This window comes from Aegilops tauschii, chromosome 5, assembly GCF_002575655.3.
Source record: "Aegilops tauschii subsp. strangulata cultivar AL8/78 chromosome 5, Aet v6.0, whole genome shotgun sequence".
NCBI classification, from domain to species: domain Eukaryota; kingdom Viridiplantae; phylum Streptophyta; class Magnoliopsida; order Poales; family Poaceae; genus Aegilops; species Aegilops tauschii.
The window spans coordinates 14,368,354-14,396,222 of NC_053039.3; the positions used below are offsets into that span (position 1 = coordinate 14,368,354).

The 27,869-nt window shown below is 47.3% G+C and overlaps 2 protein-coding genes, 1 non-coding gene and 1 pseudogene across 3 annotated transcripts; 2 read left to right on the plus strand and 2 right to left on the minus strand.

Annotated features, from left to right (window-relative positions):
• Nucleotides 1-209: 209 nt before the first annotated feature.
• Nucleotides 210-1,355, minus strand: LOC109747557 (glycine-rich RNA-binding protein blt801). Its single transcript, XM_020306596.4, has 2 exons — nt 1,101-1,355; nt 210-960 (listed from the first exon to the last, which is right to left on the minus strand). Exons 1-2 carry the CDS (start codon nt 1,206-1,208, stop codon nt 544-546), a joined length of 525 nt encoding a protein of 174 aa, XP_020162185.1. The 5' UTR covers nt 1,209-1,355; the 3' UTR covers nt 210-543.
• Nucleotides 1,356-4,277: 2,922 nt separating this feature from the next.
• TRNAQ-CUG (transfer RNA glutamine (anticodon CUG)) lies at nt 4,278-4,349 on the minus strand. Its single transcript has one exon. It is a non-coding gene; the product is annotated as a tRNA-Gln (tRNA).
• A 4,596-nt stretch (nt 4,350-8,945) lies between these two features.
• Nucleotides 8,946-13,559, plus strand: LOC109747554 (uncharacterized). The gene is made up of 16 exons (XM_020306594.4): nt 8,946-9,403; nt 9,583-9,744; nt 9,855-10,037; nt 10,135-10,192; nt 10,342-10,392; nt 10,469-10,551; nt 10,873-10,960; nt 11,168-11,212; nt 11,295-11,369; nt 11,475-11,543; nt 11,862-11,977; nt 12,094-12,206; nt 12,437-12,516; nt 12,715-12,835; nt 12,963-13,029; nt 13,160-13,559. Exons 1-16 carry the CDS (start codon nt 9,078-9,080, stop codon nt 13,287-13,289), a joined length of 1,767 nt encoding a protein of 588 aa, XP_020162183.1. The 5' UTR covers nt 8,946-9,077; the 3' UTR covers nt 13,290-13,559.
• Nucleotides 13,560-15,416: 1,857 nt separating this feature from the next.
• LOC109747550 (uncharacterized) lies at nt 15,417-20,802 on the plus strand (annotated as a pseudogene).
• Nucleotides 20,803-27,869: the final 7,067 nt, after the last annotated feature.

Genomic DNA, 27,869 nt, shown 5'->3' on the forward strand with positions numbered 1-27,869 from the left:
CATGTACAGCGGTGGTGACAGCAAGTTTTGCATCTTATGCAGGATTAGAATATGGATGCTCGCAATCAGTACGAAGTTCAGAATATATCAGATCAAGTTGTATTTGAATTTTTTTTCCTGATTCACAGAACAATTTCAATAGATCTAAGCAAAGATCGATGGATGCTTGAGAGAAAGGAACAAAAGTAATCACGACACAGAGAAGGATATTTCGCAGCTATGACGACTTGCATTTTCTTCTTCCATTTAAACCGAGTTCAAACATAGGATATTCCAACATCACATCCCAATCCATGACAGAAGGGATTGCTGCATCACCGACGACCGACCGACCGACTTGAAAGATAACACATGTTGTTTCTTCCTCGCGTCACCAGCTCTAATTAACCCCGGACAGAGCGACACTCGAGCTCGCGATCAAAAACACCACAGGACTCAACGACACACATGACGACTCAGACTGACTGACACAGGAACTGAAGATAACTTGCTGACGAAGACGACGAGATGGTAGATAGATCGATAACTGGAGGGCCCCGCCGCTCAGTTCCTCCACTGGCCGCCGGAGTCGCCGCCGCCGCGCTGGCCGCCGTAGCCGCCACCGCCGCCGCCGTAGCCACCGCCGCCGCCGCCGTAGCCGCCGCCACCACGCTGGCCGCCGTAGCCACCACCGCCCTGGCCGTAGCCGCCACCGCCTCCCTGGCCGTAGCCGCCACCGCCCTGGCCGCCGTAGCCACCGCCGCCGCCGCCGTAGCCTCCGCCACCGCCGCGCTGGCCGCCGTAGCCGCCGCCGCCGCCCCCACCGCCGGAGCGGCGGGACTGGGCCTCGTTGACGGTGATGTTGCGCCCGTCGAGCTCCTTGCCGTTCATCTCCTCGATGGCCTGGCGCATCGACTCCTCGCTGCCGAACGTGACGAAGCCGAAGCCACGGGACCTGCCCGTCTCGCGGTCGTTGATGATCTGCACGCACGCACAAAACACAAAAACCACCAGATCCGGTCAGATCCACCACACAAACCCCAGATCGGGGCAGATCTACCACACGGACAGCAAATCGGACGCGAAATTCCAACGGATCTGGGAGTTGGTTGGTTGGTTACCTTGGCGTCGAGGATCTCGCCGTACTGGCTGAAGGCCTGCTGGAGGTTGTGGTCGTCGGTGGCCCAGGCGAGGCCGCCCACGAAGCAGCGGTACTCCGTCTCCGCCATGGATCTCTCCCTTCCTCTCCTCTCCGAACTACGGAAACCCTAGACTAGGCTAGCTACTCTCGGACCCGAACCGAACCAGAACCCGAACCGGAAGGGGAGGAGAAGCCAACCCCGAGAGCGATGAGGAGGACGCTGCCCCGCCGTGGGGCGAGATTTATAGCGGTAGGTGGCCGCCCGGATCGCATCACGCGCACGGCGGGGCCCACGCGTCAGCGACGGGGCGGGTGGGTGAGGATGCGGGTCTCGGGATTTGGAATATGCGGGGCCGGCCAAGTGGGAGTGGGTGGCCGCGAGATATTTCTCGCCCCGGCTACGCGCACGCGGGCCGCGCGCCCCACACCGCGGTGCGGCACGCCTCGAATCTTCTTGTCCAAGGCAACAGGAAGAAAGATCTGAATTTGCTTTCCCCTGTAACTAACCCTAGGACAATGCAGGAAAATTTCGAGTTTGCTTTTTTTTTCCTATAAATGACCACATCAAATCTTGAGAAATTTTTTCCCGGGTATGAGCTGCAATAATCCCACTAATCTTTCTAGATGTGTGCACAAATATCTTTCTAGAAATGCTTACCTTCAGGCGGCGGATCGCACACGCGAGCGATCCGCTGCCTTCTCTGTGTGACGCGTGTACGCGTGTCCTTTTGCGTCTATCTCTCTGCAACACCATCTGTGTTGTAAAATTGCCTTCCGCAACAACAACCGTGTTGCAAAAAATAAAGACGAAAAAATACTGCAGATATTTTCTGCAACATTATCTATGTTGCATTTCCTTTCTGCAACAACGCCCATGTTGAAAAATTAGTGAAGAAGAAACACCTGCATCGTCACCTATATTCAAAAGATTTAACATGGTTTTTTTTTTTGCAAAGTATCCTGCAACACTGTCCTAGATGCAATGGTGGAAACAACATTGAACGTTGGATGGTCGTACATTTGACAGTTGCCGAGGCGACGGATCTTTTAGAAAGATCCACGGCCGACGCGTAGAGCGGCCCTTTTTTTTATTTACGTTGCAAGGTAAATTTTTTCTTTTTTTGAAAAACCTCGTCGTCTGCCCCTACATGGGTCAAATCAAAATCGTAACCTCCATGTGTACCACACTCATGTGTTTGATTTCTGTCCAGCAATCTATCCAGTACGTTTTGTGATTTTGTTCTAAGTAATGGATGCTTGGATCTGTACCATTCGACACTAATCGGACAAAGAACATCTTATGTGTAGCAGAGCTCAATCCAAAGTTAGGTCACCTTCTTGAAATTTGCTCCCTCCGTCCCATACTGAGTATCGCTCAAACTAATGTATCTATCCAGCTACATTAGTTTGAGCAAAACTTAATATGGTATACATCAGTCTGAGCGAAACTTAATATGGGATGGAGGGAGCTCATGGAAGTGTGGAGTGTCTACGTACCTTGCTCCAGCCGGAGCCACCACGCAACAGGTGAAAATTGCCGGTTTGCTTCCTTGACGGCATGGATGTGAAATGTCTAGTGCAAAAGATGAGCAACCAAGGTAATTGAAATGTTTGTGGGTATGCAGGCTCATTGTGCATGCCTCGTTGAAAAGGTGTTTAGGACATTGGTGTGGCATCAATTGCTTGCATCTCATCCATCAGCTTTGGGGCAGTGGGGATGGATGGTGGCCCAGTGATGATACCAGACTTGCAGCGCAAAGCCTTTTGTGCATAATGTTTCTTTTATTTACGTTAACTGGTCGTGTGGTGAATGTAGTGGCACATAACCTAGACAAGAACGAGTAAAATATATATGCTTTTAACCTCCCGTCACGTTCTTCTAGGAGCAGTACTAAATGTGAAATTTGGACGTCTATGAACAAAAATTGGACACATGGCATATGTCTACCAACTGAATGAGCCCATAAGGCGAACCAACCTGTGGTTGAATGGTTAGAATGACTGTGGTGTATCCCCAGTCCATCAGGATTCAAGTCCTGGTGCTCGCATTTATTTTTGGATTTATTTCAGGATTTTCGGCGATATGTGCCTACGGTGACTTTGTAAAATCTCAAGATGGTATGCCGGCTCAGTCTCTCGGAGGTGCTCATAGGGATAGGGGTGTGCGTTCATAGGGGGTGAATGTATGCTCGTTTATATGAGGGCTTGCGTCTATTGTGTTAAAAAAAATAAGCCCATAAGAAACATAGCACTGATGTAAAGATCCACTGATAAGAATTTGTTCATAATAGCAATTTTGCTGGAGCCGGCCACCTGCACAAGCACAAATGGAAGGGTCACGCACCACGGCACCATCCGCCCACAGGCCAGTTCGGGCAGCGAAAGTCGGGGGACTCGGAGCAGCCGGGCAGGTCGCCGATCCCTAGGCGCAGAGCACGTGACTTGGCCCGGGGCACAGACTGCCCCCGCACGCCCTCTCTCCTCGCCCCTATCGCGGAGGCCCGGAGGAAAAAACAATAATATCTCGGAGCGCGAAATGACGGCCCTGCCCCTCCCCGTGAAACCCCGTCCGTCCGTCCGTCCAGCCGGAACGGAACGGGAACCGGCACGCAAGTCGGCGTCGCGGCCTCGTGGGTGGGTGTGCTTGATCAGTCTCGCCCTGACGATGGGACGGGATTTGGTTAACTAATCAGCGGCAGGACCCACCTACCTGCGGCTGCGGGCAGGGCAGGGGAGTGTGGATCGATTTGGATTAGGCCGGTGAGGTGTCACTCGACGTCGCTTTCGCGTGATGGAACGGAACGGGACGGGCGGGTGCTCGATGATGATTGATTGATGAATAAAATGAATAGAACAGGACGGGGAATCTGTGTGCTGCAGGACAGTTTTGGAGGGAGCGTGCAGTGCATAGCGAGTGATGGATCGCTGGGCGTGTGGATGCGTGACCAGACTTTCCATCCGGTCAAGCGGCGATCGCATCTTGTTCCAGCAGCTGCAGCAGGTTAAACAAACGATTATACGCCGCAAAAGCTAAGCAAAAAAAAAATGGTGGTGATACTTTGGAGGAAGGGCAAGGAAAAGGAAAAAAAAACGCGAAGCAATAATTTAGAGGCGGGAAGAAGAAAAGAAATTGAGAAAATGGCAAAAACAGAAAATGAGGTCCCACCGAGACTTGAACTCGGGTTACTGGATTCAGAGTCCAATGTCCTGACCACTAGACCATGGGACCATTTGATGCACAGGAATGAGATTTAATGTAGTTATATCAAGTGTCGTCCAACCCCATTAACTGATTCCAAATGCAGAACCCAGCGCCATCGGTCCAATTAGCGAACTGCGGTTCAAAACAGGAATGTTTAAACTCACTTATCTGACTTAAAAGCTCTCCTGATTTAGTCACGCAGCAAACAATATGTGTTTTGCCTCTGCAGATGTCTGATTCGTCACTTTGTCTGAACAAGGATGCAAATTGTATACCCAGATTACCTGCATCATCGGTACATTAATGTGTGAACCAGTTAGTTAGCAACAAGCTCTGCATGCATTTTCCTTGTACTGGGCACGGTATCATCCCTTCTTTCCTGATGCCATCCACATTCCAAGGTGTCGTGCAAGCCATGCGTTACAACATCATAGCACTTAAGGCCATCTTCAAAGCAGACCCTTAAACCGCTTGTATCCGTCTGGACCACGGCACGGATGTATTTTGCCATTCAAAGGGGATTATATCGGTCCGCCGACCGATTCGGATGCACTTTTTCACGCAAATTGAAAGCAAATTGGGGGGAGGGGGCTTTGTGGGAGTCCGGACAGCAGCCAACGTAGGACTCTGACACCCGCGGCCCACTCAAAATCCCATATCGGTCCCATTCTCTTTTCATTCCGCCCCTGCTCCCCCTTACTTTGCATTCGCGCCCTCCTCCTCCGACGCCACTGTTGTACCTCTCCGGCCGTCATACAGGAATTGTCGAACACCCGCAATCACCACCCACGCGCCCGCTCGCCTTGTACTACGGCGTCCGTCCACCCAGGATCCATCCACAACCAGGTACCCCCCGTCCCCCTGTCGGATGGCGGGGTACTCGAGCATGGAGGATGAGTTGTTGTTCGATGCGTGGTTGGTTGTATCCACGGAATTTGTAGGCGGGAGCAGAATGAGGCTTTTCTGCCAGAGCGTGCATAGTTTCTTTCACGCGCGGAAGCACATTGCGTCCTACAACATGCACCTCATTCATGAACGCAATGTGTAGTTGTTAGCGTATCTGTGTTACATCATCTAGACCGCCGTCGCCAAGTTTTGTGGCTAGGTTGATCGGCTGGAGGCAAGGTGGCCATTTGCGAGCGGCAACCGTGGATATTGTAAGTTTTGTTTCTTCTTGCTCAACTTGTTAATTGATTTATTCATTCACTCAATGTTGCTCTACACATTGTGTAGCTACTATGCGTTGCCATGATGTACCACAGGATAGAGGGACAACCGTTTACACACATACACTGTTGCATGAAGCTCAAGGGTGTGTGGGGTGATATGATCCGTTAATGAAGAACTTGTTGAACATCTGGTTAATCTTGTTGAATTTGAACTATTATTGTACTAGACTTGTTTGGATGCCATATATGGATGATTTGTACTATTTTCTATCTGAACTTTGATGAATTTCATCATGTTTTATGCATTTTATCCGGTTAGTTGAAATGCAGTTTGAGATGTATGCGGATAGCGGATGGCCGGCTCCCGCATCCGTATTCATGCACTGCCCTCCTTGTCCACGGACGGATGCGGTGTCCGGTTTGTGGGTCAGCATTGAAGATGCCCTAATTGCCCAAAACTGTCACATTTGTAGTTAGGTTTGCAGAAAACCATTGTATGGATTTTAATTCCCTGGACGTGTCACGGTTTGACACTGTCTCCATCCTAAGGCGAGCGGAGATAGTGGTCTCCCCTCCGGCAATGTGTGAGGAGAGATAGTGATCTCTCCTCCGTCCTTGACTTAGCTGTCCTAACATAGAGATGGTGTTCCTCTCATCCCCCATCTGGTGCGTCCCTATGGCCTCTGCACGCATTGATCCTCTTCGGCATGGTGTTCGTCTTCGGCCCGATCTTGTTGTTTTCTTTGGTGGCAGTTGTGTTTGGGCTTCTCTAGTTAGCATCTCGGTAGTCGTTGCCCTGCATTTCTTGCATGTATTAAGTTTGTATCCTTGTATTCAACACCACTGTATCTCCTAGCCGGTTGATGGCTTCATTAATTTAAAGTTTTTGGACTATATGACTTTTCTCTAAAAAAAGGGGCGTGCTACGCGTCGGCCGGCGGATCTATTTAAAAGATCCGCCGCCTCGCGAGCCGTTCGATCTAGATTGCTCAACTTAGGATCATCTTTGCAACAAGAGTCTTGTTTCAGAAACAATAGAGACTATTGCAATAAGAGCTTTGTTTCAGAAACATATCAGTGATTATTGCAACAATAGGTCTGTTTCAGAACATTGGTGACGTTAAGCATCTCTGCGTACAATCCTTCTTTGTAGCAAGAGCTTTGTTTCAGAAACACCGTTTACCACTCCAACAAGGTCTCTGTTTCGGAAACATGACGCGCAAGGCTGGGACTGATCCAGCAGGGAGGGCTCCTCGACACCGACAGCGGCGACGGAGAGGCCGTGCGCTGCACCACGCGCCGCTGGAACAATGACCGGGCCTTGCAAATATCAGTCACCGACGTCGGGCGGTGGCTCGCCCGATCTAGATGCAGGGGAGCAGCGGAGCAGCCGACTGCTCAGCCACGACAAGTGAGGCGTCGAATTCCAGCCTCGCCGGCGAACGACGGCTACCGGAGTAGGCCGGCGGCGAGGACTGATGTGTGGCGAGTGTCTATTGCGGTGCTGATTGGGGACTAAAGGATTGGGAGATGGGAATAAGGTACGACGATGTTGCAAAGGACACGGTGGTGGGCCACAGAGGACGTGTGGCGCACAATCGAGGAGGCGGACGCGGGCGTGATTATCGGCCGGCTGATGAGCAGCGTTTCCCCTAAAAAAAATCCTTCAAAGTTCCTATCTGAACTTGCCCTTTATCTGCCTTAAGCTTGATGACCATTTTCACTTGATTTCATCTTCGCATGGGCTAACTTGAAGCCTTTCTTTCGATGCAGACCTATGAGAATTATCTAACCAATATAGATATAGGAAACATGTAGTACGTGTTAGTTCACAAAATGATTCATAATTTCTTACCATACCACTCAAGCCCATGTGGTACATAACTTGCACTTGTGAGTTGACCTCTACAGTTCAATCTTTCATCTTTATCTTAATCAATCTTTATCTTTACTCCACGATCAAAGTTGATGTCTTGAAGGTTATTTAGATTTGCATATAACTCATCACTGTTTCTAGTTGATCTTGGGTGGTTCTCTACCTGAGAACCTCTGGCATGTTGTTAGCTTCTATAAGAGCCCAAGTTCATCCAAAGCGGAGTTTGATTGTGAAAATTTTGGCCAAAACGGTAAAACAGGCGCAACAAATTTTGCACCGTCGGACAATCCGGTCAAGTGCATCGTTGGCTCAGAAACCTTCCATGAGGCCAGACAGTTTGGTCATTTTGGACCAGATAGTCCGAGTGCACCAAAAAAAATGCCCAATAGGAAGATTTGGATATGAAATTTCCCATTTCTTTTGCTCTTTGTTGATCTTAATATATTCATCATCACAACTCAATGATATTGACATATATCTTGATCTTGATGGCATTCATTCCAAAACATCCAACTTTCTTATTGCATCACACATGAAACATGTCGTCATACATAGGGGACGACGTATAATTGGAGAAAAAAGAAGACTAGTATCATCTTGAACGCATTCTTTTACTGATGCGTCCAACTTCTTTGTTCATTATACTGGTTTATCAGATCTGAAGTGTCCGTGTGTTTCCTCAAAAAACCAAATGTTGCTTTACACGTCATTGCAAATACCTTAATCTCCACCAAGGATAATTATTATTGGCCTTTTCTCTAGACCCAAGTAATGTCGCTTTGGGCTCGCACTTCCCCTTGGACCCGGGCATGGATAACCCGGCCCAAAATCCTGACATCTCAGGCTGGGTTCGGGCTTAGCTTTTCCGCCCGAAGCCCGGCTTGAAAGCCCGAAAAAGCCAAAAAAGGCATTAATCACTATTTTATTACAAATATAGGTATAGTAAATCATTTAAATATCCAAAAATTAATTATTTTAATTTAAAAAAGTAACTGTTCATGCATTTCGGGCCGGGCCGGGTGAGCTCGGGCTTGAGATTTCTAGATCGGTCTTGACAAAGCCCGGTCCGACGAATGCCCAGGTTTACTTTCCCTCACAGCATGTTTGGCAATATTTGAGAAGGGGAATGGGAGTTTAGAGTAGGGAGTTGGGTCAAGATTAGACATGGGATAAGTCATTTTATTTCCAATCCTCTGTTTGGTGCGTGATAGGAGTTATGCGTGAGAATTTGAGAAGAAAATATACTCCCTTGTTTGGTTCGTGGGAATTGACATGGGACTATACAAGGGAAGTTAAGATGAACGATTAAGATTAACTCACTTAAACAATTCCCTTCCAACTCCCACCCCCTCCCCTGTTAATAAAACGGTGGGAGTTGGAGTCTCAATTCCCATGCCTTTTCCCTTGTAAATTTCCAATCCTTCCAACCAAACAATAGATTTAAAGTCTCATACCCCTTCAATTTCCATTCCCTGGCTCTAATTACCCCCAACCAAACACGCTGTCAAGGCAAAGCAAAAGGGACACTTGTCTCATAAAAAAAACAAAAACAAAAGGGACACGTATTTCCCCAAACCCGCCTTCCTACGAGTGCCGCCGGGAGTCGCACTAACAACCACGCCCTCACTCACTGGCGACCTGTAACAGAAACAGAACAGAAAGATTCTCTCTCAAGTCCGGCCGGCGGTTAAACCCAAACCCCCGAGCCCGATGTCGCCGGCGGCGACGCGCATCCTGCTCGCGGGCGCCCGGCGCCGCGGCCGCGGCCTCTCCACGTCGGCCGAGCCCTCCCCCTCCCCCTCCCTGTCCCCCTCGCAGCTCCCGAGGGGCAAGCGCTGGGACGCTATGGTGATCGGTGGCGGCCACAACGGGCTCGCGGCCGCGGCCTACCTCGCGCGCGCCGGCCGCTCCGTCGCCGTTCTGGAGCGGCGGGGCGTCCTCGGCGGCGCCGCCGTGTCCGAGTCGGACCTCGTCCCCGGCTTCCGCTTCTCCCGCTGCAGCTACCTCCTCAGCCTCCTCCGCCCCGCCCTCATCCGGTAACGCGTCTCCCGATCCCCTCCTCTTTCTGCGATCGATCTCAACCTCCATTTCCATCGGATTTACTTACAAACCGGGCCCCTGTTCCGTACCTGCATTCTGAAATTCTGTGAGGATGTATGTACTGAAGAACTGATGCTTATGCTACTGCTGCTGCTACTGATGATGGATGATTCAGGGAGCTGGAGCTGGAGAGGCACGGGCTGAAGCTCCTGCCGCGGAGCCCGTCGTCCTTCACGCCGTGCCTCGACGGCCGGTACCTGCTTCTCGGCCCGGAAGCGGAGCTGAACCGCTCCGAGATCGGCAAGTTCTCCAAGAAAGATGCAGAGGCATACCCGAGGTGACAGACAGACAGACAGACACATTCAGAATGCGCAGTGGTTTCTTTCCTTGTGCGTTTCAGGTTGGATTGATCTTTACACTAGCAATGGTTTTGATGTGTGAATGTAGGTACGAGGAGCAGCTAGAGAAGTTCTGCAAGCTCATGGACTTCGTCATAGACTCGCCTCCCCCGGAGCTGAGGCAGCTGTACCATGCTTCCATGGTTGACAGGATGAAGGATAAGGTCGACAAGTCAGTGTTCTGGAGCAAGCTTCTTGGCATTGTGATGCAACAGGGGCAAAAGGACATGGTGTGAGTACTAAATACATCACCCCTCTTAGTGATGCTACTGTTGCATACATTTGCGAACAATGCAGTGTGTAAAGTTGAATCTTTTTTACACTGGCAGGAACTTCTTCGACCTTCTTCTGTCGCCAGCATCAAAGATCTTGAATAACTGGTTTGAGGTTGAAAGCTTACTTCCCTCTTATCTGAAACACTTCTCTTCTGTCTTCACAATGATCATATGGAGAAAGCTGTATTGCATCTGACTATCTACACATGTCGGATGAGAATAACTTCTTTAGTTCTTGTGCTGACCGCTCTAGTACTACAGGGTGATGTATTGAAGGCGACCCTGGCGACTGATGCTGTGATAGGTACTATGGTAAGGGTGCATTGCTTAATCCACATTTTGTTGCGCCTAATGGATTAGTGTTTGACCATTGCGTCTCCTTGTATAGGCTGGTGTGAACACTCCAGGATCAGGATATGTTCTCCTGCACCACATCATGGGGGAAACTGGTGGTCAACGTGGTGTTTGGGCGTATGCGTCTGACCATATCCATGTTATTCTGTTCCACCATAAAACAGTGTAGTTAGCAAAAACCCATAGGATAATGTAGCTTTGATTGTTCTACACTTGAAACGGAATTAAGGATTGCTGGTGTTTATCTCCACTGGCTAGGAAACAAGTTTTCAGTTGCCTTAGAGTCAGTTTCAAGGGGTGATGTCACAGAAAATGTCATCACACTCTACCCAAATTTGTTGGTGTTGCCACTTTTAGTTCTTTATTTAGTTGGTGTCTTCATTTACCTTTCTTTCTCTTTTTCAGAAAACCTTTCATTAATTTTTTTTTCACTTGCAGGTATGTCGAAGGTGGTATGGGTTCAGTCTCATCAGCTATAAGCAAAGCAGCCCTCGAAGCAGGCGTGCAAATTGTAACAAATGCTGAGGTGCATTTTCTCTTCTTGTGAAAGCCCTCTTTGTTCCATGTCGATCATGTTTGGCTGAACAAATGATTAAAATCAAAGCAGATCAGAGAAAAAAACTGGGTTTTACATCGAAGAAGTCATTAATTATGTAGTCGCATAATTATAATTGTGCGACCAATTTTTTATTTGGCGTTTCTTGCCTCACTTGCCCCAGTTTTTTTTGCATAGGTTTCGCAAGTAATGGTCGATGAAAATACTGGAAAGGTGCAAGGGGTAAGTCTTGGACTAATCAGCAAGTGTATGTGCACTGTGTAGTTCATTTCTTTCTACCTCTTGAAGGTTTGAGAATCTGTAGGTTGCTTTGGTTGATGGAACCGAGTTGCACTCATCAGTTGTTTTATCAAATGCCACACCATATAAAACATTTGTGGTAAGAATCACTCTGAATACGTAGCGGTGTGAAGATTTTTTAGCTCTAATTTTGCAGGCATAATTAGAAAATATCCTCTAAATTGACACCTGGTTTTATTTGCAGGACCTTGTGCCTGCCAATACTCTTCCAGAGGAGTTCCTCTGTGCCATCAAGACAGCAGATTATAGCTCCGTAAGTACTTAGTTACTAGCTTATTTAAATAAAGGAATTACATTGGTGGTGTGCATTCTTACAAATATCTATCTATATAATATACGATGATAACCTTGTTCATTTACTTGTATAGTCTAGCTATTATCCTCGCATTTCATTAGTATGGATGCCAAAGTTTTCTCAAGTAAATAGAACTCGTGATTGTGGGAAACAGACTATTCATAGCAATGTTATATAGCATCTGAAAATTCTTACGTGCAAAGCTATTTATGGTCCACATTGACTTTCAGTAACCAACTTGTAATATTGTTGCTAACTATGCTCTCTGGAGAACAGGCAACAACGAAGATCAACGTTGCTGTTAATGCGCTGCCACAGTTTCGCTGTTGCAAAAACATCAACCCTGAAGGTGGCCCGGAGCACATGGGCACCATACACATTGGATCTGAAAGGTACTTAAGTTAGGGAATATTTCCTACGTCGGCACATATTTATCAACTGTGTCCATTGTTCTTCTGCATATCTGTGGACAAGCAACAATCTACGAGACACTGTTTGTTATCTTCAGCATGGAGGAAATCGATATAGCATACAAGGAAGCTGCAGGCGGCTTCTCATCCACAAGGCCTGTTATAGAAATGACAATTCCTTCAGTCTTAGATAAGACCATCTCTCCACCAGGTATGTCACTTTCTTTTGCTTCCCCATAATTTCATCTGAGTAAGTTTACTATTCTGCAATATTTAATTATAAGGAACCTGTTCTATGCACACTAAATTTACATTTTAGAGTTAATGTGTTGAAGGTCATTTTCGATGTTTATAATGTTGTGATCTCCCATATTGTGTATATACTTCACATGGACTTATGGACTGACTCGTATTCCATCTTTCACTTTATCCTTTGGATAGGTCAGCATGTTATTAATCTGTTTGTTCAGTACACACCCTACAAACTGTCAGAAGGCAGTTGGCAGGATCCGGCTGTTAGAGTAAGTTGATCCTTCTTACATTTTGATTTCGTGATGCACTGTATGTTTAATCTTTGCCCAAACACAAATGAAATAAATGATAAAATTGATATCCTTGCCCTTGGGCATTGTGATCCATCACTGTGTGGAGAGAATGATTTTTCTGTAATTAGATCCACCTACCGACCATTGACCATTCTGATCGACACCAATTTTCAGAAATCATTTGCTGAGAGATGCTTTTCCTTGATCGATGAGTATGCACCGCACTTTAGCTCATCAGTGATAGGCTATGACATGCTGACTCCACCTGATCTTGAAAGGGAGTTTGGCCTAACAGGTAATATCCCTTGGTATTATGTATTGTCTTTTGTAAGCTGTGTGCCCGCAGACCGGATACCGCTTTGTATTGTTCCTTCTTACCAGTTGAAAAACTTAGCTAAGCAGAGACGATTCACATTTCTCAGGTGGCAACATCTTTCATGGCGCGATGGGCTTGGATTCCCTCTTCCTGATGAGGCCTGCTAAGGGATGGTATGTTCGAGTCACATGCATATTAAGTTGTGCTCTGGCCTCTTCTACTACACAACCTTTGGTCCTTCTAAAGTTCAGAACTCTTGCCTTTGTGATCATGGCTAACCTGTTTTCGCTTTGCACCTTACAGGTCAGATTACAGAACCCCTGTGAAGGGGCTGTACCTCTGCGGCAGCGGTGCGCACCCAGGCGGCGGGGTGATGGGTGCCCCGGGCCGCAATGCTGCTGCCGTGGTTTTGGATGATCTCAAGGCAAGATAGATGCAATTAATGGAAGATGGAAATGGCAGCTGACACTAGGGTAGCATTTTCAAGCACAAGGCTGCAAAAGCAGCACCAGTGTGTAATCTCTTGTACCGAAATGCAAACCTTGTCGTTAAGCCATCTGGTAGAGACCATTTTGTCATGCATACTTACATGATAAAAAAGATGAGACATGAGAAGCATTTTCTGAATGAATTGTTGCAGCTGTTCTCATTTTGGCTCTCTTATCGGAGGGCTCAAAGGGATTAATTCTCAGTTATGCGGTTACATCTATTTTCTTCTGTACGAAGTAGTTTCTCAATGCAGTCTGCCGAACCTTCAATTTGGTTAAATGTGAAGAGGAGTAGAGTTTGCGAAGTATAGTTAGATATAAACTGTGAGTGCTATGCTTATCTGTACATTTGAACTGCCATCCAGTAATCTGTGTCGCCTAGCTTGTCTGCAGACTTGAACTGCAACCTAGGTACCTTGTATAGAGTAAATGAATTCCAGTGTCACTACTTTCTAATCTTTTGGTTTCCTCCAATATCCCAGGCTGTTCGTTATACTGATTTCACGTTTGTGAATCTCAAGTCTTAATAAGCCCTGAATGGGGGTGTTTATACAACGGACATCCATGAACTTCTCACCCTTCTTCATGCAATTGTCATCATTTTCTTCTTCTCTTCCCGCAAGAGGAAATAAAACATGCATATAGAATGATCTCATGTTTTTGCAGCGCTTATTGCATGACGGAAGAGACTAACAGAAACCTGGCTCTTGCATGATTTGCTCAACACTCATCGCAAGGACTTCTCGCTGTTCCTCATGCGATTGACATTAGATTACTCACGCATGAAGTTTTCACTATTTTTTCTTCTCTTCCTGCAAGAGGAAACAAAACGTGTACTCATATGATAAAAGAGAGACAATAACACGCTTCTTGAATGACTTGATCAATACACTTATTGCATGCCTTGCTAACAATGTTGCATTGTTAATGCCATATATCCAGCTTATATCCAGCTGCCTTAGAATCTGGGTGTCAAAGGTCCAATGTTGTATCGTTAGTATGTTTCCTTCTGTTTTAGTGTCCGGTCTATGGGATACTCTAGAGTGAAATATTGGAGGAAAACAAAATATATTGGTATTTCCTGATATACTCCTGCATTACCAAAAACCTTGGATTCATCAGCCCCAACCCGATCGCAGCCGCATTCCTGTTCGCAATGGAGCTCGCCTTCAGTCACTTCGCCGTCGCAGCGGCGACTGTTGTATTCAGCAGCACCATTTGGCAGCTCTGCCACACCCCAGCCTTCCTCCCGCTAAAGCGCCACACAATCTAGGCAATACACACTGGGCCGCATTGGAAGAACCTCGCCTCTGCCCTGACAAATGAGTAAATTCTCACCAATCGTCTTCGCTGGAGAGGCACGACACTCGGAGGAGCGTCTAGCACACACCACTATGGGTCGGGCCTTCCTGGTGGGAGGCAGGGAGATGAAAACATCCGTGACATCTTGTGCGAGCTTGTTCAGATGTCCGTTCTCACTTTTTGTGGCTAAATGCCCATCGTGAAGGTTGGCAATATGCTCACCAACTCGCAAAGCCATGCCGGACTATCAGACCAGTTCGAGCTTAGCGACGGAGTAAACCTGCCAAGCTACCAAGCATATATATAACATCAAGGGGGATCCACTTCCCTATGATCTGGTTGTACACATATCCGCAATGACACTCAACCTTCTCCAAGCATTCACGAGGGCATTTAGTATAGTAGGGCAAGGAAAATGATCTTTTAATTCAATGGTGCCACTCTTCAATAGCAAATTATACTGTTTACGTTTAGTGTTCCTTGCTTGTCATGTCAACTTGATGCAGCGATTTGTTAACTTAAATCTATGTGTTGAAGTAGTTAATGTTTTTGCTAGTACCTTAGGATAATAAAGAGCATAGTCTGTCCATGCTTAGTTATAACATGTCCAAGTAGTAGACCAGCCTTTGCATTCTTCCTAAGGAAAAAGCTACATCATGATCTGGCCACTTATTCTATTGCGTGAGATGATTTTTGTATAGTTCTGCAGTCACTTCTTCAGACCAAATCCTTGTCACATTTCAACATGGAACTTTTACTTGCTCTTCAGCATGGAGGAAATCGATGTAGCATATAAGCAAGCTACAGATGGTGTCTCATCCACAAGGCCTGTAATAGAAATGACAATTCCTTCAGTCTTAGATAAGACCATCTCTCCACCAGGTATGTCATTTATTGTGGGCAGTCTGAAATTGCAGAAATGATTTGGTTTTTAATAGGACAATAAACATTCATTTTTTGCAGGTTATTTTTCGAGCCACGGCGTTGATCCGTTTGTGGTCGCTACTCACTCCGACGGAGGCCAGGGAGCGTTTGGTTACTGGATCTATCCGCTGGGAGATGGTAGCACGGGATATCTTCAACCGGTTTGGATGGCAGTCATGTAATAGGATAGGCAATTAGTTTACCTATCTCTCTTTTGCCAGCCGGTTGTGGCGTCCTTTATATGGCTAGTTTGTCCTTTAGCCCTTTTAGCTCGGTGTGAGCTCTTCTTTATTTTCGTTTTGAGACTTTAAGACCTTGTTTGAACCTATTTATTTGTTTAATAAGATGGCCGTATGCATCGTTCTGATGCAGAGGCCGGGGAGTCCCCCTTTTTGAAAAAAAAAATGTCATTTTTCTTCTGCTTCCCCATATCTGAAATTTTGTAAATTTACTACCATGTCATATTTAATTTCACTACCCCGATGAAGCAAGAAATGTACATGGAACCTGTCCTATGTAAACTACATTTACATTTTAGAGGTCACTTTGCATGTTTTGATTTCTCGTATTGTCTATATACTTAAGGTGCAGTTATGGACCGACTCAAATTCCATCTTCCACTTTATCCTGTGAGCAGGTTAGCATGTTATTAATCTCTTTGTTCAGTACACACCTTACACACTGTCAGCAGGCAGTTGGCAGGATCCGAATCTTAGAGTAGGTTGATTCGCCTTACGTTTTAGTCTAATGATGCACTGTGTGTTTAATATTTGCACTTCACCACAGCCCACACTTCTTGCTGTATATACTGCCCCACAAATACTATTTACTCATACCTTAAAGAGTAAACGATGATGCCCTTGCCCTAAGGCATTGTGATCCGTCACTGTGCGGAGAGAACTATTTCTCTGAATTTGTGTCCACCTACCGATCATTGACCATTTTGATCGATACCAATTTTCAGAAATCATTTGCTAAAAGATGATTTTCCTTGATCGAGGAGTATGCACCGCACTTTAGCAAATCAGTGATAGGCTATGATATGCTGAGTTGCTGAGCCCGCCTGATCTTGAAAGGGAGTTTGGTCTAACAGGTAATCTCTCTTGATACTATGTACTCCCTCCGTTCGGAATTACTTGTCTCGAAAATGGATGTATCTAGAACTAAAATACGTCTAGATACATCCATTTTCGCAACAAATAATTTCGAACGGAGGGAGTATAAATTTGTCTTTTGTAAGCCACACACACGCAGACGGGATACCATTCTGTATCATTCCTTCCTTTTACCAATTGGAATTTTTTAAAGGAGAGACGATTCACATTTCCCAGGTGGCAACATCTTTCACGGCGCGATGGGCTTGGATTCCCTCTTCCTGATGAGGCCTGCCATGGGATGGTATGTTCGAGTCACATGCATATTAAGTTGTGCTCTGGTCCCTTCTATTTCACAACCTTTGATTCTTCTAAGGTTCAAAACTCATGCCTTTGTGATAATGGCTAACCTGTTTCTCTTTGCACCATACATGTCAGATTACAGAACCACTGTGAAGCGGCTGTACCTCTGCGGCAGCGGTGCGCACCCAGGCGGTGGGGTGATGGGCACCCCGGGCCGCAACGCTGCTGCCATTTTTTTAGAAAAGGAGGAGGACCCCGGCCTCTGCATCTGGACGATGCATGCGACCACTTTATTAATTATTCTTACGAAACCTTATAAAGTCATACAACAGTAAGACTAAAGCCACCGTCTAAGCAACAACTGTCGCTACACCTATCCAATTGATGAAGGGGCGCTGATAGTCTGGGCCTAATACCAAACAAACATCATAACCAGACCTAACATCTAAGACCTGAGGTCCCAACCAGGATGCCTGCCGGGTATGGGCACCCACCAGTCCGGCGTGCTCCTCAACCAGGACGCCTGCCGGGTATGAGGCCGCCGCCGCCACTTGCAACCAATCCATTTTCAGAGCTGTACTGCTGCATCAACCTTGCCCGGTCTAGCTGCCGCCGACGCCACCACGACGCCAGACAGCCTCGACCTCCTGCGCGTGTCCATCACCACACATCTGACGCCAAGCCTCCGCTGCTCCATGCCGCCAAGAGCCGCCGCCATGAATATGTGGAAAGAAACATCACTCCACCGAAGAAGCCATCCGCTGGTCCCTCGAGCCCGAGTGCATCTCCAAGAATGCCGCCCCCAAGGGGGTAACGACACATGAATGCCGCCGCCATCCGATCAACTGATCTAGGGTTTCCCCCGGAGGTATTGGGTGGGTTTGGGATTTGTACCTCGATGATGCCTTCATGAAGGAAACGATGATAAGGGCATCGTCATCACCGGCTCCGGCCAACGACCGAAGACCAAGTTTTCACTCGGATCCGTCTCAAGAAATCCACCCGACAACCTGTGCACTGTCTCGACCGCCTTCAAAGCCCCAGATCTAGCCGCCTAGATCCGGCGATCAACCACAACAGTAGTGCCACCGTAGGAGCCCTGGCACACCGGCCACCTCAACCGCAACCGCAACGCTGCTGCCATGGTTTTGGATGATCTCAAGGCAAGATAGATGTAATTCATGGGTCTGGCACTAGAGTAGCATTTTAAGCACAAGGCTGCAAAAGCAAGAGTACCTGTGATGCTGTAATCTCTTGTAGCAGAATGCGAGCCTTGTTGCTAAGCCATCTGGTAGAGACACGTTTATCATGCGTACTTACATGATAAAAATGATGAGTCATGAGAAGCATTTTCTGAATGAATTGCCTGTGTAACTATTCTTGTTTTGGTTTTCTTATTGGAGGGCTAAAAGAGATTATTCTCAGTTATGAATGAATTGACTGTGTAGCTATACTCATCTTTTGCTTTCCTCTCCGAGACTGTTTGGTTCGGTAATACCGATTTCACATTTATGAATCTCAAGTCTTGAATATGGCCTGAATGGGAGTATTTGTACAACGGGCATCCATGAGCTTCTCACCCTTCTTCATGCAATTGACATTAAACAGCTCATTTCGTGAAGTTTTCACTATTATTTTCTTCTCTTCCTGCAAGAGGAAACAAACACATGCAAATGGAATGATCATATGATTTTGCAGCGCGTACTCACATGATAAAAGAGAGATAATAGAACGCTTCTTGAATGACTTGCCAACACACTTGCCACATGCTTAGCTAACCAAAACAACGTATAGCCCTATATATACCCACTTGCCTTATGAATTAGTATGTTAAAGGTCCAATGTTGTATCGTTAGTATTTTTTTCTATTTAATTGTCAAGTCTATGGGATACCCTGAAATGAAATATTGGGCGAAAACAAAATATAATGGTATTTCCCCAATCAGCGCCATGGTGCACGCCACCAACCATGCCGCCCTTGCAGCGTCGACCATTGTATCCAGCAGTGCAGTCTTGCAACCCGACCATGCCCCGTCCTTCCTCTGGCTCCGGCACCTACACAATCTGCGATGTCTATGCCATGCAGTAGTCGGAGCTGCCCGCCGCTGCCTCGTGGCAGCAAAGACCTTGTGGGAGCCAGATATGTCAGCAATCTCGCCACTGAAACTGGCGTCCTGTGTAGTGCTGGAAAGGAGGACCATGGGGAGCTGGAAGGCGAATAAGGCGCTGTAGCTGCCAGAGTACCAAGCGGCCAGGAGCTAGAGTCGACGGTGTTCGGCGGAGTGGCTTGACACCTGGTGGAGCGTCCAATGGACGCCGAAGCTGGGTCTTCCTTGTTCTTTTGGGTGATTGCGCTAAGAGCTTCAAGAGTTCAATGGTAACAACATCCGTGAGAAAACATTTGTGACACACCTTCTCACTCAGATGTTGGTGGTCCTCACCTTTCGCGGCCAAATGACCGTCATCAAGTCGGGAGAACACTGGACAATTCGCAAAGCCGAGTTTGGACCTCTTTGAGGTTAGGGATGGTGTCAAGCTGTTGAGCTACCGAGCGGACCAGGAGGGTATACTGCCATGTAGTGGGTCACGCAGTGGAACCTCGATTTCACTATAGTTGGGCTAACATGTATTGGACCACATGTCGAGTACTGAATTCTCAACCTCTTCCTAAGAAGAATGGGAATGATATGCGACCAGGGACGGACGAAATCACCCTTTTGACCTTTTTTCCTAACTTAATCAAGAATTGACCCCATTTACAAAAGAATTTCGAATTTGACCTTTTTTGGTCACGCCAACATCCCTGACGTTTGGCTTGCACGGGAGACGCCAGGAATGATGGCGTTTGGGCCTGGCCCACACTTGTCCAACCGGAGCTTGGCGTCCTTCCTCCTGAGAATGCACCGCACTTTAGCTCATCAATTATAGGCTGCACCTCATCTTTCACGGTGCAATGGGCTTGGATTCCCTCTTCCTAATGAGGCATGTCAAGGGAGGTATGTCCCAGTCACATGCATATTTAGTTCTTTGGCAACCTTTGACCCTTCTAAGGTTTAAAAATCATGCCTCTGCTGATCATGGCTAACTTGTTTTTGCTTTGCACCATACATGTCAGATTACAGAACCCTTGTAAGATTTGTGATGCATGAGAGATGGTCACTGAACATTTGTTCAACCAATTTAGTTGGTGGCCTAGTAGGATTTGTGATGCATGAAGCTCATTTTCCTTCATCTTTTTCATTGCCCTTGAGGTAGCCATATGGCATTTTATCTATTTGTTAAGTATATTATGTACGTGTATATTGTGTATAAGGCCCACATTCTGTTTTCACTGTATAGTTGAGTTGTGCCCCCTGTACTCATATATACATGCCTGGTGCACCGATTAATACATCGCGATTGTACAGCCCACAACTTGTCCTTCTACACGGTATCTATTGCAGCACGATCCTAAACCCTAAGCCGCCGCCGCGCCTCTACGCGCCGCCGCCACCGCTTCTCCCCGCCGCTGCCACCAGCCGTCGCCGCCGCCGCCGTCCTCTCGGTAGCCGCCGCCGCTAGTCGCCGCCGTCTCCCACCACCGCGCCTTTCGCCGCAGCTGCGGCCTCTCCAAGCCGCCGCAGCCGCCGATCGCCGCCTCGCTTCCGCTCCCTCCCGCCACCCGTGCCGCACCATCCCCGCGCCGCAACCACCTCCCACCCGCGTCGCTCTCCCGCGCCGCGACCACCTCCCACTAGCGCCGCTCCCGCGCCGCAGCCCCCCGCCACCCCACCCCGCGCTGCTCCCGCGCCGCACCACCTCCACCCCGCGCCGCGCCACGCGTCGCAACCCCTAACACTAGCCATGAGTTCCTCCTCCTTCACCGTCTCCAACCCGTTTGCCGGTCCCGATGTCACTCTCGTCCGCGACCTCAACATCCACGAGCGCGTCCCGGTGAAACTTAATCAATCCACCGCCTCCTACTCGGCTTGAAAGCGGTATTTTTCGCTGGTGTTCCGCGAGTACCTCCTTCATGGCCACGTCGACGGCACCGCGGACTCGGCCCTCATGATCCATGACGAGGAGTGGATGATCCTCGACGCCACCATCATCCGTTGGTTCTACCTCACCATCTCCACCGACCTCTTCCACACCGTGGTGGATGACGAAGACGATGCCTACGCCGTCTGGACCAAGCTCAATGGCCTCTTCACCGACAACAAGCTTCAGCGCAAGGTCCTTCTCCACGACGAGTTTTACGGGTGCCAGCATCTTGACTCGTCCATCGATGATTTTTGCATGCGCCCGAAAAGCTTGCCGATGACCTCCGCGATCTCGGGGAGACGGTTGGCGACGAGCTCCTCATCAGCACCCTCACCGCCGGTCTCAACGAGGATTTTGGGAACGCCGCCTCCTGAAGGAAATATGCCCTAGAGGCAATAATAAAGTTATTGTTTATATTTCCTTATATCATGATAAATGTTTATTATTCATGCTGGAATTTTATTAACCGGAAACTTGATACATGTGTGAATACATAGACAAAACAAAGTGTCCCTAGTATGCCTCTACTTGACTAGCTCGTTAATCAAAGATGGTTATGTTTCCTGACCATAGACATGTGTTGTCATTTGATGAACAGGATCACATCATTAGAGAATGATGTGATGGACAAGACCCATCCGTTAGCTTAGCATTATGATCATTGTGTTTTATTGCTGTTGCTTTCTTCATGACTTATACATGTTCCTCTGACTATGCGATTATGCAAGTCCCGAATACTGGAGGAACACCTTGTGTGCTATCAAACGTCACAACGTAACTGGGTGATTATAAAGATGCTCTACAGGTGTCTCCGAAGGTGTTTGTTGGGTTGGCATAGATCGAGATTAGGATTTGTCACTCCGTGTATCGGAGAGGTATCTTTGGGCCCTCTCGGTAATGGGCATCACTATAAGCCTTGCAAGCAATGTGACTAATGAGTTAGTTGCGGGATGATGCATTACGGAACGAGTAAAGAGACTTGCCGGTAACGAGATTGAACTAGGTATGATGATACCGGCGATCGAATCTCGGGCAAGTAACATACCGATGACAAAGGGAACAACATATGTTGTTATGCGGTTTGACCGATAAAGATCTTCGTAGAATATGTAGGAGCCAATATGAGCATCCAGGTTCCACTATTGGTTATTGACCGGAGATATGTCTCGGTCATGTCTACATAGTTCTCGAACCCGTAGGGTCCGCACGCTTAACGTTCGATGATGATTTGTATTATGAGTTATGTGATTTGATGTACCAAAGGTTGTTCGGAGTCCCTGATGAGATCACGGACATGACGAGGAGTCTCGAAATGGTCGAGACGTAAAGATCGATATATTGGAAGGCTATATTCGGACATCGGAAAGGTTTCGAGTGATTCGGCTATTTTTCGGAGTACCGGAGAATTACGAGAATTCGCCGGGGGAAGTATTGGGTCTTCATGGGCCTAGTAGTGAAAGAGAGGAGGCAGGCCAAGGTGGGGCACGCGCCCCCCTAGCCCAAACCGAATTGGACTAGGGGGCCGGCCCCCCTTTCCTTCTCTTCTTCCTCTCCTTCCTTTCTCTAATACTTGGACAAGGAAAGGGGGGAAACCTACTCCTACTAGGAGTAGGAATCCCCCCCTTGGGCGCGCCCTATGAGGCCGGCCCTCCTCCTCCTCCCCTCCTTTATATACGGGGGAGGGGGACACCCCAAAGACACACAAGTTGACATTGTCTTAGCCGTGTGCGGTGCCCTCCTCCACCATAATCCACCTCGGTCATATCGTTGCAGTGCTTAGGCGAAGCCCTGCGCTGGTAGCTTCATCATCATCGTCATCACGCCATCGTGCTGACAAAGCTCTCCCTAGACACTCAGCTGGATCGAGAGTTCGTGGGACGTCACCGAGCTGAACGTGTGCTGATCACGGAGGTGCCGTACTTTCGGTACTAGGATCGGTCGGATCGTGAAGACGTACGACTACATCAACCGCGTTGTCATAACGCTTCCGCTTACGGTCTACGAGGGTACGTGGACTACACTCTCACCTCTCGTTGCTATGCATCACCATGATAGATCTTGCGTGTGCGTAGGATTTTTTTGAAATTACTGCATTCCCCAACAGTGGCATCAAAGCCAGGTCTATGCGTAGATATTATATGCGCGAGTAGAACACAAATGAGTTGTGGGCGATAATAGTCATACTGCTTACCAGCATGTCATACTTTGATTCGGCGGTATTGTTGGATGAAGCGGTCCGGACCGACATTACGCGTATGCTTACGCGAGATTAGTTCTACCGACGTGCTTCGCACACAGGTGACTGGCGGGTGTCAGTTTCTCCAACTTTAGTTGAATCGAGTGTGGCTACGCCCGGTCCTTGTTGAAGGTTAAAACAACACACTTGACGAAAAATCGTTGTGGTTTTGATGCGTAGGTAAGAACGGTTCTTGCTAAGCCCGTAGCAGCCACGTAAAACTTGCAACAACAAAGTAGAGGACGTCTAACTTGTTTTTGCAGGGCATGTTGTGATGTGATTGTTGGGGAACATAGCAGAAATTCAAAATTTTCTACGCATCACCAAGATCAATCTATGGAGTAATCTAGCAACAAGGGAAGGGGAGTGCATCTACATACCCTTGTAGATCGCTAAGCAGAAGCGTTGCAAGAACGTGGATGAAGGAGTCATACTCGTAGCGAATTAGATCGCGGTTGATTCCGATCTAAGCGCCGAACCACGGCGCCTCCGCGTTCAACACACGTGCAGCCCGGTGACGTCTCCCATGCCTTGATCCAGCAAGGAGAGAGGGAGAGGTTGGGGAAGACTCCGTCCAGCAGCAGCACGACGGCGTGGTGGTGGTGGAGGAGCGCGGTACTCTAGCAGGGCTTCGCCAAGCACCGCAAGAGACGAGGAGGGAGAGGGGTAGGGCTGCGCCATGAGGGAATGTTCTCGTGTCTATGGCAGCCCCAAACCCCCACTATATATAGGGGAAAGAAAGGGGCTGCGCCCCCACCTAGGTTTCCACCTCTAGGGGTGGCGGCCAGCCCTAGATGGGACTTGGAGGGGCGGCCAAGGGGGGAGAGAGGGGGGCGCACCACTAGGTGGGCCTTAGGCCCATCTGAGCCTAGGGTTTCCCCTTTTCCCTTCTCTCCTCGCCTTGGGCCTTGGTGGGGGGGCGCACCAGCTCACCTGGGGCTGGTCCCCTCCCACACATGGCCCACGCAGCCCTCTGGGGCTGGTGGCCCCACCTGGTGGACCCCCGGGACCCTCCCGGTGGTCCCGGTACGTTACCGATAGCACCCGAAACTTTTCCGGTGACCAAAACAGGACTTCCCATATATAAATCTTTACCTCCGGACCATTCCGGGACTCCTCGTGACGTCCGGGATCTCATCCGGGACTCCGAACAACATTCGGTAACCACGTATATCTATTCCCTATAACCCTAGCGTCATCGAACCTTAAGTGTGTAGACCCTACGGGTTCGGGAACCATGCAGACATGACCGAGACGTTCTCCGGCCAATAACCAACAGCGGGATCTGGATACCCATGTTGGCTCCCACATGTTCCACGATGATCTCATCGGAACCACGATGTCAAGGATTCAATCAATCCCGTATACAATTCCCTTTGTCTACCGGTATAGTACTTGCCCGAGATTCGATCGTCGGTATCCCGATACCTTGTTCAATCTCGTTACCGGCAAGTCTCTTTACTCGTTCCATAACACATCATCCCGTGATCAACTCCTTGGTCACATTGTGCACATTATGATGATGTCCTACCGAGTGGGCCCAGAGATACCTCTCCGTTTACACGGAGTGACAAATCCCAGTCTCGATTCGTGCCAACCCAACAGACACTTTCGGAGATACCTGTAGTGCACCTTTATAGCCACCCAGTTACGTTGTGACGTTTGGTACACCCAAAGCATTCCTACGGTATCCGGGAGTTGCACAATCTCATGGTCTAAGGAAATGATACTTGACATTAGAAAAGCTTTAGCAGACAAACTACACGATCTTGTGCTAGGCTTAGGATTGGGTCTTGTCCATCACATCATTCTCCTAATGATGTGATCCCGTTATCAACGACATCCAATGTCCATGGTCAGGAAACCGTAACCATCTATTGATCAACGAGCTAGTCAACTAGAGGCTTACTAGGGACATGGTGTTGTCTATGTATCCACACATGTATCTGAGTTTCCTATCAATACAATTTTAGCATGGATAATAAACGATTATCATGAACAAGGAAATATAATAATAACCAATTTATTATTGCCTCTAGGGCATATTTCTAACAGTCTCCCACTTGCACTAGAGTCAATAATCTAGTTCACATCGCCATGTGATTAATACCCAAGAGTTTACTAGAGTCAATAATCTAGTTCACATCTCCATGTGATTGTAATGAATCCAACACCCATGGGGTTTGTTCATATCTCGCTTGTGAGAGAGGTTATTAGTCAACGGATCTGAACCTTTCAGATCCGTGTGTGCTTTACGAATATCTATGTCATCTTGTAGATGCAGCTACCACGCGCTACTTGGAGCTATTCCAAATAACTGCTCTACTATACGAATCCGGTTTACTACTCAGAGTCATCCGGATTAGTGTCAAAGTTTGCATCGACGTAACCCTTTACGACGAACTCCTTTTCCACCTCCATAATCGAGAAAATTCCTTAGTCCACTAGATACTAAGGATAAGTTCGACCGCTGTCATGTGATCCATTCCCGGATCACTATTGTACCCCTTGACTAACTCATGGCAAGGCACACTTCATGTGCGGTACACAGCATAGCATACTGTAGAGCCTACGTCTAAAGCATAGGGGACGACCTTCGTCCTTTCTCTCTCTTCTGCTGTGGTCAGGTCTTGAGTCTTACTCAATACTCACACCTTGTAACACAGCCAAGAACTCCTTCTTTGCTGGTCTATTTTGAACTCCTTCAAAATCTTGTCACGGTATGTATTCATTTGAAAGTACTATTAAGCGGGTTTTGATCTATCCTTATAGATCTTGATGCTCAATGTTCAAGTAGCTTAATCCAGGTTTTCCATTGAAAAACACTTTTCAAATAACCCTGTATGCTTTCCAGAAATTCTACATCATTTCTAATCAACAATATGTTAACAACATATACTCATCAAAAATTCTATAGTGCTCCCACTCACTTGTTTGGAAATACAAGTTTCTCATAAACTTTGTATAAACCCAAAATCTTTGATCATCTCATCAAAGCGTACATTCCAACTCCGAGATGCTTACTCCAGTCCTTAGAAGGATTGCTGGAGCTTTGCATACTTGTTAGCATCTTTCAGGATTGACAAAACCTTTGGTTGTATCACATACAACCTTTCCTCAAGAAAATCGTCAAGGAAACAATGTTTTGACATCCTATCTGCAAGATTTCATAAATAATGCAGTAACTGCTAATATAATTCCAACAGACTCTTAGCATCGCTACGAGTGAGAAAGTCTCATCGCAGTCAACTCCTTGAACTTGTCGAAAAACATCTTAACGACAAGCCGAGCTTTCTTAATGGTGACACTTACCATCATTGTCTGTCTTCCTTTTAAAATCCATCTGCACCCAACAGCCTTACGACCATCAAGTATTTCTTCCAAAGTCTATACTTTGCTTTTATACATGGATCCTCTCTCGGATTTCATGGCCTCGAGCCATTCGTCGGAATCCGGGCCCACCATCGCTTCTCCATAGCTCGTAGGTTCATTGTTGTCTAGCAACATGACTTCCAAGACAGGATTATGTACCACTCTGAAGTAGTACGCATCCTTATCGACCTACGAGGTTTGGTAGTGACTTGATCCGAAGTTTCATGATCACTATCACAAGCTTCCACTTCAATTGGTGTAGGTGCCACAGGAACAACTTCCTGTGCCCTGCTACACACTAGTTGAAGTCATGGTTCAATAACCTCATCAAGTCTCCACCATCCTCCCACTCAATTCTTTCGAGAGAAACTTTTTCTCGAGAAAGGACCTGTTTACTTCCAGATCTGAAACAGGAGGTATACCCAACTGTTTTGGGTATTCTATGAAGATGCATTTATCTGCTTTGGGTTCGAGCTTATCAGCCTGAAACTTTTTCACATAAGCATCGCAACCCCAAACTTTTAAGAAACGACAACTTAGGTTTCTCTAAACAGTGTCGTCTCAACGGAATTGTGTGGTGCCCTATTTAAAGTGAATGCGGTTGTCTCTAATGCCTAACCCATAAACGATAGTGGTAATTCGATAAGAGACATCATGGTATGCACCATATCCAATAGGGTGCAGTTATGATGTTCGGACACACCATCACATTGTGGTGTTCCAGGCGGTATTAATTGTGAAACACTTTCCACAATGTCTTAATTGTGTGCCAAACTCGTAACTCAGATATCTCTATGATCATATCATAGACATTTTATCCTCTTGTCACGACGATCTTTCAACTTCACTCTGAAATTACTTGAACCTTTTAATAATTCAGACTTGTGTTTCATCAAGTAAATACACTCAGCATCTACTCAAATCATCTGTGAAGTAAGAACATAACGATATCCACTGCATGCCTCAGCACTCATTGGACTGCACACATCAAAATGTATTACTTCCAACAAGTTGCTCTCTTGTTTCATCTTACTGAAAACGAGGCCTTTCAGTCATCTTGCCCATGTGGTATGATTTGCATGTCTCAAGTGATTCAAAATCAAGTGAGTCCAAATGATCCATCTGCATGGAGTTTCTTCATGCATATATACCAATAGACATGGTTCGCATGTCTCAATCTTTTCAAAAACGAGTGAGTCCAAAGATCCATCTACATGGAGCTTCTTCATGCGTTCTATACCAATATGACTCAAATGGCAGTGCCACAAGTA